The sequence below is a fragment of the Myotis yumanensis genome, unplaced genomic scaffold (genome assembly GCF_028538775.1).
Source record: "Myotis yumanensis isolate MYYU_CA2020_CCGP unplaced genomic scaffold, mMyoYum1.0.hap1 SCAF_17, whole genome shotgun sequence".
NCBI classification, from domain to species: domain Eukaryota; kingdom Metazoa; phylum Chordata; class Mammalia; order Chiroptera; family Vespertilionidae; genus Myotis; species Myotis yumanensis.
Genome location: NW_027223768.1, coordinates 34,207,770 through 34,223,924, shown reverse-complemented (window position 1 = coordinate 34,223,924; position 16,155 = coordinate 34,207,770). Strand labels below are relative to the sequence as shown.

Sequence of the window (16,155 nt, the reverse complement as noted above, 5' to 3'; positions counted from 1 at the left end):
GCCTTCGCTGCTCTGACCAGAGCTGCCTTCAGTCTTCACTCCGCCGCTTTGCGCCTATGTATGCAAATTAACCGCCATCTTTGTTGGTGGTTAATTTGCATATCTCGATGATTAGCCAATAGGAGGCGTAGCGAAGGTACGGTCAATTACCCTGTTTGACTATTATTAGATTAGATTAGAATACCTGTATGCCCATTTAATAAACTCTTTTGTTTCCACCATACTGAAAAATCATTATATGGAAAAACCTAAAGGATGCCACCACCAAACACACACATGTAAAAGGGGAGGCAGTGTATGGTAGTAAAGGGCCCAGTTTCTGAAGTCACACTACTTAAGCTTAAAAATCAGTTTTGCCACTTGCTAGCTATCTAACCTTGAGCAGTCTTGTTTTTTTGCACCTCAGTTTCCTTATTTATATATATCAGAGGGTCTTTGTAAAAATGATCTATGTGACGTGCTCAGACTATTTGGTTTATGGCAACATTCAGATGTTAGCTGCTGGCAGCAACAGGTGAAAATGTAATGGCTGCTAAAATCTCTGTACTTTCCAACAAGAGAGCTAATACTCAAAATTAAATGATAGTCACTGCATTTTGGTGACATATGTTAATAAGTGGAACTTGTCAGTTAAGCATCTTACATCTGTAGTGCCTGCTATTCAAACGCACTAATTTGGCTCCAAATTCAATTACTCATTCTCTATTCCACACATGAACATGGTCTCAAAATCTAACACAAACCAAGAGTTTCAAACCCTAAAGGGGTCAGTTCTGTTCCTCTAACTGCCTGAGCTTATTTTCTAAAATAGGTTTTTCAGGAGCCTGAAGGGCAGCGTGAAGATGGGGAATTAGATGACTTGCAGTGATGTCTTGACTTCATTACAAATTCAACCAGCTGCCTTTCAGACAGTCAGATTTAGAGGCATTTGTCCCCTCAGCCATAAAATGGGAAGAACTGTTTGCTTTATTTCCAAGATAGTGTAATAAGCACAAACAACTTACATATCTGAGGAAAGAGTTTAATACTAAACCAGACATAGGTGTCCAGAGCTACCCTTCTCCTATCACGATAAATCATAAAAGCCTACCTTGTCTCCTTCCTCTTCCTATTTGCTCTCACCTCTTCATTCCCACTGAGTTCCTAATCAGATGGACTTTGAATACGGGTCAAGTTAGAATGGAAAGGAAAGGTACCAAAAGCACCATTATACAGTAAAGTACTATTCAGTGCATGTGGTGGTTAATTTTATGTATCAACTTGACTAGACCCTGGGGTACCCAGATATTTGATCAAAGGTTATTCTGGGTGTTTCCGTGACGGTGTTTTCGGATGAAATTAACACTTAAGTCAGTAGTCTTAGTAAAGCAGATTGCACTCCCCAGTGTGGGTGGGTGTCATCCAATCAGTTGAAGGCCTAAATAGAAGAAAAGGTTGACTTTCTGCTGAGTAAGCAAGAATTCTCCTGCCTGATGGTTTTCGAACTGAAGTATCAGCCTGCCAGCTGTGGGACTTTAACGGGGATGTCAGGACTTGCAGATTTTTGGATCTGTTAGCCTCCATAACTGCATAAGCCATTGAAATAGTAAATCCCTTTACATATATATTCTCCTATTAGTCTCTTTCCCTGATATAGAGCAATACTATTATTATACTGAAACTCTGCAGATAAAATTTGAGAGAATTCAGATTATGCTTGAAAGCCAAAGAGAAGGTGGGGTTTTTCTAATAACAATGAAAGTCATAGGTGGATATGCTCGTATTTTTAAGTCTGGTTTTATGGCAGAACTAAAAAGACGCGTATAGTTCTTTAGAACACATCTCTTCCTAGTGCAGCAGTTCTCAACCTGTGGGTCGAGACCCCTTTGGGGGTTGAACCACCCTTTCACAGGGGTCACCTAAGACCATTGGATAACACATATATAATTACATATTGTTTTTGTGATTAATCACTAGGCTTTAATTATGTTCAATTTGTAACAATGAAAATACATCCTGCATATCAGATATTTACATTAGGATTCATAACAGTAGCAAAATTACAGTTATGAAGTAACAACGAAAATAATTTTATGGTTGGGGGTCACCACAACATGAGGAACTGTATTAAAGGGTTGCGGCATTAGGAAGGTTGAGAACCCCTGTCCTAGTGGTTTCCTACCTAATCCAACTTGCATCTTGGGGTGTTGTTTGGCTGTAATAAATGAGTCACTTAAACAGCTGAGGACTCTTCACACATAGTGAACCAAAACGGGTGGAGGGGAAACTTCCTTGGGCAATCTGGTCAATGGAGTTTATAGAATACCGTGGAGATTTTTACATCTTTTAACCGTGGCCTTAGATCATGTCAAAAGCAGGCCACACTGCCTACGGAAGGACAACGAAGGGCAGGAAAGCCTCATGGAAGATGGGGCATTGTCTTGAGGACAGAAGACAGACCACATAAAGAAAAGTTAAATCTGGAAATAATGAGGAACCCAAACATACTTTGGCAATAGCTACGGAAAGGGAATTAGGGAAATCTCTTGGAGTAATTTTGGCTGACTAGTAGTAACAAAAGAGCAGACCTCACTTACCGCTGAGGGGCTTTGCTTGGCCTGTGGTCTCTTTCTCTCTGCTTGTGTGGTCACTTAGCTATCTTGCCCAGAGTAGAAAGCCTGGCAGGGCACAATCCCACAGCCCAGTTTTCAGCCCTTCCTTGCGTCTCTTAGAACATACTGTAGGGAATGCTTGTTTTCTTTTGGGCCACAGACCAGCTGTGGTTGGAGGGACATCTTGTCTCAAATACGGAAACTTCTCTAGGGAAGGGCTACAACGGTATCCATGTTCCAAACAATTGTACCTGAGAGGTGGCATCCAAATGATAAGATCTAATAATTTTAATATAATCATATTTCAAGTCCTGTAAATATTTTCTTCTTCCTTAATTGTTTTCCCTTTTCTTTATCGATACGGACATAGAGAGAAATTAGTTGTATTTCAATTTCTTCTTTAATTAGTTTCAGGCCTATAATTTTCACCAATTAGGAGAGACAATCCATAAGGGCTGGCAGGCCAGCTTCTAGCAATGCTTGAAAGGCAGGTAGATTTTGAGTTAGCAAATGGGAAAAGAAAGGATATTCTATTTTTTAAAATGGTCACATTTCCGAGCTGCATTTGGGATGTTACATCAAGTACTGAATTGGTATTAGGCGACTGGTACCAATAAATTAACAGATAAACAGAAAAACATTTACCTTCGTTTTTAAAGGTTTTTAAAAAATAAAGTCTCTACTTCCACAATACTCTTGATTAATCAGCGTAGAATAACTTTTTGTTTTGTTTTGTTAATCCTTACTGGAGGATTATCGGAGGATATTTTTCCATTGATTTTTAGAGAGAGTGGAAGGGAGAGGGAGAGACTGAGAGAAACATCGATGTGAGAGACACATTGATTGGTTGCCTCCCGCACATGTACATGCCCTTGACCAGAATCGAACCTGGGCCAAATCCGCAGGCCAATGCTCTATCCATTGAACCAAACCAGCTAGGGTGAGATAGACTAACATTTTAACAAACTCACATTAAAGGCCAATAACTGTCATGAATACAAGACTTATTTCCCATTTATTTGATATTGCTGGGGTTGAAACCAGTGCCTACAAATCAATGTTCTTCTCAAATAAAAAGAATTTGTTAACCCACTATTACCTTCAGAATCATTGTAATAAAAACCCTACCTGAAAAGGGTGATAGAAAAGAGATCTTCAAGGTCTCCAAACATTGTGCAAAAGTTGTAATTGGTATTAAAAACAAACAGACTGAGGTCAATCTGTTCCATGCCTCTGGATCTATTTTGTTGGTCAGTTTATTTTGTTCACTCGATTCCACATAGAAGTTACATCTGACCAGTCAGACTTGGGAACCACTGACTTAGGATACATTTAGACAAGTAGCTCTCAAAGAACTGTGGGCCCCTGGGTTCACTAAGAATATTCATAATTCTGGGTAGGTTATAAATCACTATCCTGTGAGCATTTAACAAATTATACTGCTTAGAAGTGATTTGATACTAAAAACTCTCCCTGATTTAGCACTTAAATTAGCTAATGATTTCCTGTCTATCTACTCCCACCCCCAGGCAAAGAGGTCTGTACATAATATTTAGTTCCTGTGGCTGTTAAGTGCTAGCCACTCAGATTGCTCATAAGCAAGTTGCTCACAGGGTTTTGTTCTATTAACCTCTCCCTCTTCTTCCATTCAGATTCCCAGAACTTCGAGGAACAGACAACTGGGCACCACATGAAGCATTCTGCATCAAGACATCAACCCAGAAACCCGCAGACACTGCAAACCCCTCCCTTACCCTACTGGTAGGGAGACAATTAGACCACACCCTAATGTGAGAAGTAATTTCTTTTATATTTTATTTTATTTTTTTAATATATTTTATTGATTTTTTACAGAGAGGAAGGGAGAGAGAGAGTTAGAAACATCGATGAGAGAGAAACATCGATCAGCTGCCTCCTGCACATCTCCTACTGGGGATGTGCCCGCAACCCAAATACGTGCCCTTGACCGGAATCGAACCCGGGACCTTTCAGTCCGCAGGCCGATGCTCTATCCACTGAGCCAAACCGGTTTCGGCAGTAATTTCTTTTCAGAAAGAAATGTTGGCATCACACAAGATAGATAATTTGAAAGCTTGACCTTTTTTTTTTTTTTAGAGGAAGGAGGAGGAGAGAGAGAAACATCTATATGGGAGAGACATATCACATCAATTGGTTGCCTCCTGCTTCTGCCCTGAGCAGGAACTGAACTCACAACCTAGGCATGTGCCCTGACCTGGAATCGAACCTGTGACCTTTCCATGCAGGAGATGATGTTCTAACCAACAGAGCCACACTAGTCAGGGCAAGCTTGATTGGGGGTTCCCAGCCCTGTTACCTGAGTCTCCCTGCCGGCTGCTGGCCACGGGGAAGATCTTGTGGCACTTTGCGGAAGCCAGCGGCGTGGACCCTGAGAGCAACTGCGTGGACCCTGAGAGCAGCTCCGAGGAGGAGAGCTCCCTGGCTACGGAGCTAGATGTGCTGTCTGCAGGGAATCCCCAGCCCCAGCGCCACTGGGTCCTAGGGCTACTGCACACGTGCGCGTCACCTGGAGAAACCGACTCATCCTGGGCTTCAGTTCATTGGTCGGTGGGGGCATGAGAGCCAGTTTTTTCTGAAGACTGGCCGCTCATGAGCTGGCCTTCTATGGACCCTACTTCCTGGGGGCTGTCCTAGAGGTGGTGGCCATCGTCTTCCTGCTCCTGACAGTGGATCGCTGGGGGCGCCGCCTGGTCCTGCTGTTGGGCACTTTGGTCATGGGCCTGGCATCCCTGCTGATTCTCTCAGGGGTCCAGTACCTGCCGGCCTAGACTGTGCTGTCCCTCTGTCCTGGGGTTGCTGGCCGCCCAGGCCATGTCCATCCTCAGCAGCCTCTTTGCAGCCGAGATCTTCCCCACAGCGATCAGGGTGGCAGGGCTGGGCCTCGTGCTGGGTGCTGGGTTCCTGGGCCAGGCGGCCGCAGAAATAGAGGTGGGCTGCCCCAGTCACTGCAGGATGCTGACCGCCTGCGCTGATCACTGCTCCTTCGGGGCCATCTACGCCAGGACTACCTGCCCCTGCTGCCACCCTCCCACTGCTGGGCCCAGACACAGCTGGTCCAGGAAGGGTGACTCTGGCTGGACAGACACACCTCCCCTCAGATGGCCACATGTCAGTGTGGGCAGAGGGGTCTCAGGGAGGAGCTGTGGGCTCAGTGTGAAGGAGCGGCAGGAGCTGCTGTTGCCAGGGCACTCAGCCCCTGCAGAAGATGGCAGTCCTGTGCGAGCAGGGCCAGACCAGGCGACAGCAGACTGCCTACCACCGAGAAGAGGCCGCCCCCAAAGATATCAAGCCCCACTTTTACTGTATCTCTGAATCAGATCTTTAAATTAAAAGTCCAAGACAGAAGTATCTGAAAGTCATGACCTTTGATCTCATTTTCTTCTCAATCTGAAGTCATATCAGATTGATAACTCAACATACATCAGATGGAAAAATAAGCTCAAAAGCAGCTGAGCATTGTGATCCTTAAACCAGTGTTTTTTTTTTTCCCCATTTAACAGCATTTATTGAACAAACTATGTAGCTTTTTCCCCCTTGAATTGCTTTTTATTTTTTTAAATTTGTTTAAGGTATTACAAATAGTAGTACATGTCTCCTTCCCCCCCTATTGACCTCCCCCTGGCCTCCCCTACCCCCCAGGACTCGCCCTCACCCCCGCCCCCCAATGTCTTGCGTCTATTGGTTGTGCTTATAATGCATGCATACAAGTCCTTCGGTTGATCTCTTACCTGCCCCCAAACCCTCCTCTACCTTCCCCCTGTAGTATGACAGTCTGTTCTATGCTTCTTTGCCTCTATTTTTGTTCAACAGTTTCTAATGCTCTTTATATCCCATAAATGAGATCATAAGGTATTTATCTTTCACTGACTGGCTTATTTCACTTAGCATAATGCTCTCCAGTTCTATCTATGCTGTTGCAAATGGTAAGAATTCCTTCTTTTTTACAGCAGCGTAGTATTCCATTGTGTAGATGTACTACAGTTTTCTAATCCATTCATCTGCTGATGGGCATTTAGGCTGTTTCCAAATCTTAGCTATGGTGAATTGTGCTGCTATGAACACAGGGGTGCATATATCCTTTCTGATTGGTGTTTCTGTTTTCTTGGGGTATATTCCTAGAAGTGGTACTGGCTCAAACCAGTCTGCATTCCCACCAGCAGGAGGAGGGTTCCTTTTTCTCCACATCCTCTCCAGCACTTGTCGTTTGTTGATTTGTTGATGACAGCCATTCTGACAGGTGTGAGATGGCTTTGATTTGCATCTCTCGGATGACTAGTCCTCTGAGCATGTTTTCATATGTCCAGACACTGATTTCTAATCCTACCCACAAAATCCCAGATCATAAATTGAGTGATGAGATGATTTTTCTTATACAAAAGGCACTAACTGTACAGATGATGTATTGTAGAACTGTACACATGATACCTATATAATTTTGATAACCAGTGTCACCCCAATAAATTCAATATAAAGGGGAAGAATGGGAAGGCACTAACTGGACCACATGAGTCAGCAGCAAGTGGGAACCAAATTTCAGGAGATGCAGAAATGCACATGAGTGCCAGGTATCTTTTCTTAGTGATGATGGCCCTCCTTACTGGACAGTCAGCAGGAGACAGTTCAAATGTACTTAATAAAACTGCTGGGTGGACAACCAAAGGGAAGGAATTAGAACCCGGAGGGAAAACAGGCGTAACACGACTAGCAGCAGCCCCAAGTATAGGAAGGCTTGGCTTGTAGGTTGATGTAGTCCCCTTGGGTGGACAAAAACATATCTTCTTTGGAATTGCTCATCATCTTTTCAACGAGGACTCTAAAAAACAAATAAAAAATAAGCCTGAAAAGCTGAACTGAGGAAAGGGAGAAACAGCAGACATTGTCTGTCTTAACGCCAGATGGCGTTCAATAAAGCACCAGGTTTGTCCCCAGTTATCTCAGGAGAGAGGACAGCAACTCTGACCTTCAGAAGCTGGCATTCAGGTGGCCCAGTCTGTTCTTATTTGCTCAGAAACAAGAAAAAAGGTACAATGGGCTGCAGTGGAAGATGGGTACATCTATTAAACCTATTTAATTTTTGCCCTAACTGGTTTGGCTCAGTGGATAGAGCATCAGCCTGCAGACAAAAGGTCCCAGGTTCGATTCCGGTGAAGGGCATGTACCTTGGTTGTGGGCACATCCCCAGTAGGAGGTGTGCAGGAGACAGCTGATCGATGTTTCTCTCTCATCAATGTTTCTAACTCTCTATCCCTCTCCCTTCCTCTCTGTAAAAAACCAACAAAATATATTAAAAAAAAAAAAAATAAATCTATTCAATTAAAAAAAATCTATTTAATTTTATCAGAAATCTGTGCAGAGTGGATAGATTAAATAAACAAGAGCTACATGTTTCTTGTTGGCCATCCACCCGGTATTTGTGATTGATACCATAACATAGTAAATTTAATGTCATTTATTTGTCTGAAAAGGAAGAGCTTATCTTTTGTTTGGAACACAGAAGCAAGCTGAATCCTGATCTGTGTTATTTCAGTGTCTAGTTGATTTGTAATTGAGGTTTCTGGAACAAAACTTCGTTTCTAAGTACCTGCCAGAATCCCACTGTGCGGTTTAGTAATCAAAAGATGGAGTAAGATCTCCAGTTTGGTATTTCAGAAGATTAACCCAGAATTACTTTTGCTGTCAAGAAACAGAATTCTGTTCAAGAAACATTTATTAAGACTTGCTGTTTGTCAGGCACTGTTAGAGGTTCTGAGAGTATAAATATAAATCAAGAATATGCTCCTGATTTTAAAAAAAAGAAAAGAAGGTATAATGAGCCTCAGTAGAAGATAGGTACATCTGTGTGCCCATAAGCTACTCACCTCATGGCCTCATTAACATTTTTGTTCTCCTTGACGGATGTTTCTGTCCAACCCGTGAAACCGTTCTCCTTACTGAAACGGTCAACCTGGTCTCGACTCACTGCCCAAGGGGACAGATCACACTGGCAAAGAGAATAAATAAAAGGCAACACCATAAACTTCCTGGGATTCGGGACACAGCTCAGATACCTGTGGGTTTAAAACCTTTCCACCAATGGCAAAGAACAGCAACATCTAAAATCTACATTCAACGTTCTTCCCCAAGAAAGTCTCAATATCCCTTGAAAGGAGGTAGAGATGATTTTGCCAACTTGAGAAGGAAAAGTGGATCACAAGAATGGAAGAGCATTTTATTTTTTAAAATATATTTTATTGATTTTTTTTTTTTAGAGAGAGGAAGGGAGAGGTAGAGGGATAGAGAGTTAGAAACACTGATGAGAGAGAAACATCCATCAGCTGCCTCCTGCACACTCCCTACTGGGGATGTGCCCACAACCAAGGTACATGCCCTTGACCAGAATCAAACCTGGGACCCTTCAGTCCACAGGCCAATGCTCTATCCACTGAGCCAAACCAGCCAGGGCTTATTTTATTTAAAAAAAAAATATTTTTATTGATTTCAAAGTTGAAGGGAGGGGGAGAGAGAGGCAGAAACATCAATGATGAGAATCATTGATTGGCTGCCTCCTGCACGCCCCTACTGGGGACCGAGCCCACAATCCCGGCATGTGCCCTTGACAGGAATCGAACCCGGGACCCTTCAGTCTACAGGCCGATGCTCTATCCACTAAGGCAAACCAGCTGGGGCTGGAAGAGCATTTTAGATAGCTTGCCCTCTCACCACCGATTGAGGCCAGGAACCATTTTCCTAGATCAGCCGTGGGCAAACTACGGCCCGAGGACTGGATCCAGCCCGTTTGAAATGAATAAAACGAAAAAAAAAAAAAAAGACCGTACCCTTTTATGTAATGATGTTTACTTTGAATTTATATTAGTTCACACAAACACTCCATCCATGCTTTTGTTCCGGCCCTCCGGTCCAGTTTAAGAACCCATTGTGGCCCTCGAGTCAAAAAGTTTGCCCACCCCTGTCCTAGATTGACCATGTACCTTATTGGCCAGGAGTAGGCAGGGCACAGGCTCTCCATTGGGCAGTGTGAGCTTGCTGTCCAGGTCCTGTTTCCATCTCTGGCTGTTGCTGAAGGTAGTGGCATTGGTAACATCAAACATAATAACACAGGCAGAGGCATCTCGATAGTACAGTCGTGTCATAGATGTGAAGCGCTCCTGCCCTGGGAGGAGAGGAGAGGCCCCTAGAAGGTGATCCTGAGAACCAGTCCCAGAAGCCCCTCTTACACCCTGTCCTTTCTGCCTTCGTTGTGGGAGAGAAGGCAGGAGGCATGGTGGTTGAGTCCAGATTCTGTACCCAGATCGCCCAAGTCCAAATCCCTGCTCTGTCATTTACTATCTATGTGACTTTGGACAAGTCAAGCTTTCAAGGCTAAGTATTTCCCATCTGAAAAGTGGGGACAGAAGCAGAGCAGTAGCTTTATCGTAGGGTCATTGCCAGGATTCATGAGTCAGTGAATAAAAAAATGTTTAGAAAAGTGCTTGACACATAACAAGGGTTAGCTATCATTATTGTCTCTGTTTTTCGAGCATCTTGTTTCTCACCAAGATCAGCTGGAACGAGCACCCTCCCCCTGCCGTGGGAGCATCCACCTGTGGCCTGGACCATCCACCGCCTTGCCAGCCCCTCCCCACAGAGACTGCTTGACATTTACAGGGCAGGACATCGGCAGAAACATCTACAAAAGTCCTGTGTCTATTCAGCTCGTGCACCCTCCGCGCAGCTCCATCGTCCCAGCTTCGGGAACACACACTCCTGGTTTTCCTGCCCCCCTTTTTCTCTGGGAGCTGGCTGGTTACCCCAAAACTTCTCCCTTTGTTCCTATTCAGTCTTCCCAGCCTACCTGCAATGTCCCACAGCTGCAGCCTCACCATCTCGGAGTCAGACCACTGGAGAACCTTCAGCGCGAAATCCACTGAAAATATACGTGTAATGCAGGTGAATAAAATGTACCTTTAAACAATCCACAGAAAACCTCAGATCAAATCTGCAGTTTCAACACTAGGGAGACACAGCTCCTATTTATTTATTTACTTATTCATTCATTCATTCAATTTTTAAGCCCTCAGTGAGCTGAGCCCACACTCAGGTATTAGGTATGGAACAGCTCATGCATACTCAGTCTCAGTCTTTAGCTTTTACTCTCTTGTCAAACCAATTCCTTTGATACTATTTGTCTCCAAGGCTGGAACTAGGAGGGTGGGAGTAATTATGAAAACAATTACTAATCTCAGATTAAACAGCTTCTGGGAGACTTGGGGAGTTTTCTCAGAGAAGGGAGGATAGAGGGCAAAGGGGAAATGAAGTAAGTGTGGTGGCTTTTGCCTCTTTCACATTCAATTTCACTCTTGGCTCCTCATCCAATCATATTATGATACAAACACCCTCTGGGGAATTCTACATCTTCCATAAGGCTGTAGGGATTATCTTGGGCAGGAATGGGATAGAGTGACAAGGTCCCAGAGGATTCCTAGAAAGAAGACAATGGGTAGCCCCAACAGTGTGGCTCAGTGGTTGAGCATCCACCCATGAACCAGGAGGTCAGGGTTAGATTCCCCCTTAAGGCACATGCCTTGGTTGCTAGCTTGATCCCCAGTAGGGGAGTGCAGGAGGCAGCCGATCAATGATTCTCTCTCATTGCAACCATATTCTTTCTAGTAATCTTCTGGGACCTTGTCACTCTATCCCATTCCTGCCCAAGATAATTTCTAATTCTGTCTCATCACTGATGTTTCTATCCCTCTTCTCCTCTCTCTGAAATCAATAAAAACATATTTAAATGCTTGTTAACGTTTTAAAATTCCATAATGAATACCAACACACATTTTCAAAATTTACATTGGTGTAAATTTTTTTTCCTTTAAAAAACGTGTTTTTTTCTTCCACCGCCCCTCCCCTCCCCTCCACCCCAACCTCCCCATCTCGGAATCCTCTCCAGCCCAAGATCCAGGTCCCCAAACCACTTGAGAGAAAATTCACACCCTTCAATCCCTTCCCAGGCATCTCTCGAGGAGGCACTGGGTGGAGTGTGAGTAGGGAAGGGGCAGGGTTTCCCCAGGTACCCTTCGCACCCCCCACCCCCAGATGTGCAGGGGGAGGGGAGCGTGGGTGGGTGGGATAGGGCGTGTAGGGGAGGGGATGAGGGCGCCCAGCGGGAGAAGCAGGAGGAGGGGTGGGTGTCAAAAACTTGTGTAGTTTTTTTTAAATGGAGATAAATAAATGTTTGTTACTCTCCACTTCACCAGCTCTGCCTAGCTAAGCACTTTCTATTAAACAAAAAGGCATTTCTACTCCTGAAAAACCAGTCCAAAGATCACACCTAGAAAGAAATGAATTAACTCCTAAGGTGTTCTCTTCCTTCCTCCATAACCCAGGTTGAGAGAAAAAGGGGTGGGAAAATAGGCCAAGAAGTGGTATATTTTAGATCCTTGAAGAATTCCTAAGTTGCCTTTCCTTTTAAATATATTTTATTGATTTTTTACAGAGAGGAAGGGAGAGGGATAGAGAGTTAGAAACATCAATGATCAGCTGCCTCCTGCACACCCCCCACTGGGGATGTGCCCACAACCAAGGTACATGCCCTTGACCAGAATCGAACCTGGACCTTTTTCAGTCTGCAGGCCAATGCTCTATCCACTGAGCCAAACCAGTTAGGGCTAGGTTGCCTTTCTTTAAGCAATCAATGGACAACAAACACATAGCTCATCTGCCCGGATAAGCGTCTGATCGCGTGGCCTCCGGACTCTTCCCCGCAGGCATCCCGCAAACAAAGCTAGGCCGGGGTCAATGCCTTTCTGCTCCTGCAATAGCTGCCTCGACCGCCCGTGAGAGGCAGGACCCCTCACAGGCCCTGCGCGGGGTCTCAGCTGCCTCTGCTGGGCTTGGAGACCTGCCCCTGACCGCTTGGCCGGCTGCTCCGCAGGGAAGAGACCTGAGCACAGAGTTCCCTCGCAGACGCAGCAACTGCTCCTTTTCCACCCTCCCCTCCCCACGTCTCATCTTCACACCTTCGCCCCATTTCTTTCCCGGCAGTCAGCTCAGGTCAGGAAAACCAGACGGGGGAACCCCAAACAGGCATGCCAATCAAACACCCAGCAGTTATTCCCTCTAGCAGTGGTTCTCAACCTTCTGGCCCTTTAAATACAGTTCCTCATGTTGTGACCCAACCATAAAATTACTTTCGTGGCTACTTCATCACTGTAATGTTGCTACTGTTATGAATCGTAATGTAAATATCTGATAGGCAGGATGGTCTTAGGCGACCCCTGTGAAAGGGTCGTTCGACCGCCAAAGGGGTCGCGACCCACAGGTTGAGAACCGCTGCAGGATCCCAGACACCTACTTCCTGACCCGAGGAAGGACCCAACGACACGAGATCCCCAGCTCCCACCCCGCTGGAGGCCCCAGCTGGAGCTCGGGTCCGGCCCGGATCCGGTCCGCCCCGCCCCCCTGGACCGCTCACCTCCCACGGTGGACTTGTAGTGTTTGCTGAAGCTGTCCTGGGAGTACCTCTGCACCAGCGACGTCTTGCCCACCGCGGCGTCCCCCACCACCAGCACTTTGAACAGGTGATCGCGGCTGCCCATGGCGAGCGCGGTGGACGTTTCAGGGAGGCGGGAAGCCGGGGAACCGCTGGTTTTAACCTCTGTGGCTCCCGACTCCCTTCGCACTGAGGTTCGGCATTCCGCCCACCGCCTGTTGGGGCTGCACTGACGAGAAAGCAAAAAGGGAAACTACACTCAACCTTTGCGCGCTTCCTCCGCGCGCGGCCGCAGCTTGGGTGGAGCGCGGGGCGCCGGGCGCCGGGCGCGACCTCCAAGCCCCGGGCTGATCGCACCTTCTCCCCCTGCCCGCCCCGCTGCTGAGAAACGGGATGAAGCTGGGCGGTGCCGCACCCGCCCGGACTTCCCCGGAGCCGCTCCAATGAGTGACTAAACCGGGCCAGCTCACTTCCCGGGTTGGACCAGCAGATGGGCGCCCTCCCTCCACTGAACAACCAAACTCTGCGGAAGGAGCGGCTCACACCTCTGCTCCCCGGACTCAGCAGGCGCGGTTCCTCGGGTCTACTCTGCACGCGTCACGTGCTGGTTGTTTGGAGAACTACATTTCCCAGCTTCTCTCGCGGGGAAAATAATAGTGGAGTGCGGAGACACGCCCGCGAGGCCTCCTGGGAAGTGTAGTTTACGCAGTATTGGTTTTTAAAAAACTTAACACAAGTTTCAAGGCTGGCGAACTCCTTCAACTTTCGGAATGCTATTTAAAAAATCATTCTGGAATAGAAAAGATTCTTAAGAGGGATTTGTTCGACGTGATCTCATCTGCCTGAATCAGTCCTCAGGTTCCTCATTATCTTGAAAGGTTTTATGCAGCAAAGATTACAAATTATTCCATAGAGTTCATAAAATTTTCCACTAATAAAAGCTCAAGTGAAATCCATTTCCTGTTCTTTCACTTAGGTAGACAAACCCAGAATCTTGTGAACATGATAAAAGCCAACTCCTACATTTCTCTCTGGATCCCAATATCATATCATTCAAGTTCAGGGACACTTGATCAAGAGACTGACCCTTACAAAAACCCATGCTGGTAGTGTAAGTTATTAACATTTAATTAGTCAGAACAGTAAAGATAGATAGAAACCAAGAGGCAGTTCGTCATTCTCACTTCCACAATCCCTAGTCTAGCTACACTACTCGTATAACTTTTGAGCTGGAAGCTAATTGGAGTACACTGCGAATCCTCCTTTTGTTGCCTCTGTTGCTCAGGAATAATAATTAAACTAAAGTTTTGCAAACAATTTTAGTTTTTCAATCTGTAACTTTTTTGGTAAGAGTTAAGGGGATAATGAGTTTCATGACAAGCAAAATAAGCCCCTTTCCTATGCTTTTCTCAGGAATGTTAGAGAAAGCAGCAGGGCCATGGGAAAAATAGGCCTGCCAGGTTTCCTGACAGGGAGGCCACCACTTACGGTCTACGAAGAAGGAACATCAGCGTAGTTCACAACTTATTTAGCCCCAAATGTTTGTTACCTAGGTAGGGGAGGTCAGGCTGGGCTACTCATATTCCAGGATATCTCAGACCTCTTAAATGGTCTTTTCTCAATTCTCATTGGCTTTTCCATAGTTGACCCATTTCTTTTCTTAAATGTTTTTATTTGAATATGTTTTTTAAAAGTATATTTTTATTGAAACATAGTTGAGAGGAAGGAAGAGGGAGAGAGACAGAAACATCAATGATGAGAGAGAATCATCGACCAGCTGCCTCTTGCACACCTCCTTGGGATAAAGCCTGAAATCTGGGCATGTGCCTTGACCTGAATCGAACCATGACCTCCTGGTTCATCATCGATGCTCAACCACTGAACCACACTGGCTGGGTGCCCACTCTCTTAAATTTGTTTCTCACATGGCTTCGTGACACAGTTCTTTCTCGTTTACCCTCTATTTTTCTGATCATCTTTTTTTCCTTCATGGTTTCTTCTCATCCCATTGTTGTAATGTACCCCGCAAATCACAGAAGGACGCCTCAAGAAGTCGAATTAAAGAGTCACATTTATTGCAATCCGGGACTATGAAGGGCCATTCCCCAAATCTCAGAGCAACAAGATGGTCACAGCTCCAAGGTTATATAGGCAAAAAATCACAAAGGTATTGATTACATCCCAGGGTTTGGAATGAGGAACCTGGTTTGAAAAAAAGCAGTTTACAGAAGCAGAATTAAGCATGTTATCTAAATTACAGTTTTGGGTCTAGAGCCCTCTGACCTTGGGATAACTGTGCTGTCCTTCCCAGGTAAAGGAAAATGTGCTTTCTAAGACCAGTATGACCACAACCTATGGGATATTCACACTACAATCAATAAGGCATTTAATCGAATGGGATGATTTATACAATTCAGAAAATCAAAGTAACTTTTCTATTGTTAAGCCAAACAACAGGATTAGTATTAAACTACAGTTTCTACCTGAGATGGTTGCTACCATACTTCACCATCACCCCCTAAATATGTATTCCTTAGGCTCAATTCTATGTCCCTGAGCTTATTGTCCTTTAAACTCTTTATTTAGTAAGTTGCAGTTGGCCTCAAACATCTCTCAGAGTCTTGACTTTATATCTTTATTGCCAATCAATGATGTTCAACTGCTATAAAGGTATATCCACTTAGAAGTCCTCCCTCTCACTACATCACCACAAAAACAGCTCCTTTTCTCAGCTTCCCTATTTCTGTCCTCATTATTTCTTTCCTCTACTCAGACTTCAGACCTCAAGCATTTTTAAAAAATTATTTTATTGTAGGAGACACTTAACATAAGATCTACATTCTTAACAAAATTTAAAGTGTGCAATATAAATACAGAAAGATGCAAATTTTAAAATGTGCAATATGAGTACAATGTTGTACAACAGTTCTCCAGACTTGATTCATCTTGCTTAACGGAAGCTTATGCCTCTTGATGAGGAACTCTATTTCTCCCTCCCCCAGCTCTTAACAACACTGTTCCACTCTTTGATTCTATAAATTTGACTATTTTATTATT

The 16,155-nt window shown here is 44.8% G+C and overlaps 1 protein-coding gene and 1 pseudogene across 5 annotated transcripts; one reads left to right on the top strand and one right to left on the bottom strand.

The window, feature by feature from the left end:
- The first annotated feature begins 443 nt into the window (after window positions 1-443).
- Window positions 444-6,350, top strand: LOC138996179 (putative solute carrier family 22 member 31; annotated as a pseudogene).
- On the bottom strand, window positions 6,272-13,678 carry RAB29 (RAB29, member RAS oncogene family). Of its 5 annotated transcripts, none has more exons than XM_070397577.1 (6): window positions 13,644-13,678; window positions 13,081-13,327; window positions 10,462-10,533; window positions 9,599-9,780; window positions 8,489-8,610; window positions 6,272-7,443 (listed from the first exon to the last, which is right to left on the bottom strand). In XM_070397577.1, exons 2-6 carry the CDS (start codon window positions 13,202-13,204, stop codon window positions 7,332-7,334), a joined length of 612 nt encoding a protein of 203 aa, XP_070253678.1. In that variant the 5' UTR covers window positions 13,205-13,327; window positions 13,644-13,678; the 3' UTR covers window positions 6,272-7,331. The 5 variants fall into 5 exon arrangements, with proteins under 5 accessions (XP_070253678.1, XP_070253683.1, XP_070253682.1 ...); XM_070397582.1 differs by having other exon boundaries at window positions 13,081-13,322; window positions 13,644-13,660; XM_070397581.1 differs by lacking the exon at window positions 13,644-13,678 and adding an exon at window positions 13,514-13,530 and having other exon boundaries at window positions 13,081-13,322.
- Window positions 13,679-16,155: the final 2,477 nt, after the last annotated feature.

What these genes read in the sequence shown, in the direction of transcription:
- RAB29 (XM_070397577.1), bottom strand. Translation starts at nt 13,204, where the DNA reads ATGGGCAGCCGCGATCACCTGTTCAAAGTGCTGGTGGTGGGGGACGCC. An exon ending in CTACAAGTCCACCGTGGGAG is followed by an intron (nt 10,534 to 13,080) that starts GTGAGCGGTCCA and finishes GTATATTTTCAG; the next exon opens with TGGATTTCGCGCTGAAGGTT. An exon ending in GCCTACTCCTGGCCAATAAG is followed by an intron (nt 8,611 to 9,598) that starts GTACATGGTCAA and finishes TCTCTTTGCCAG; the next exon opens with TGTGATCTGTCCCCTTGGGC.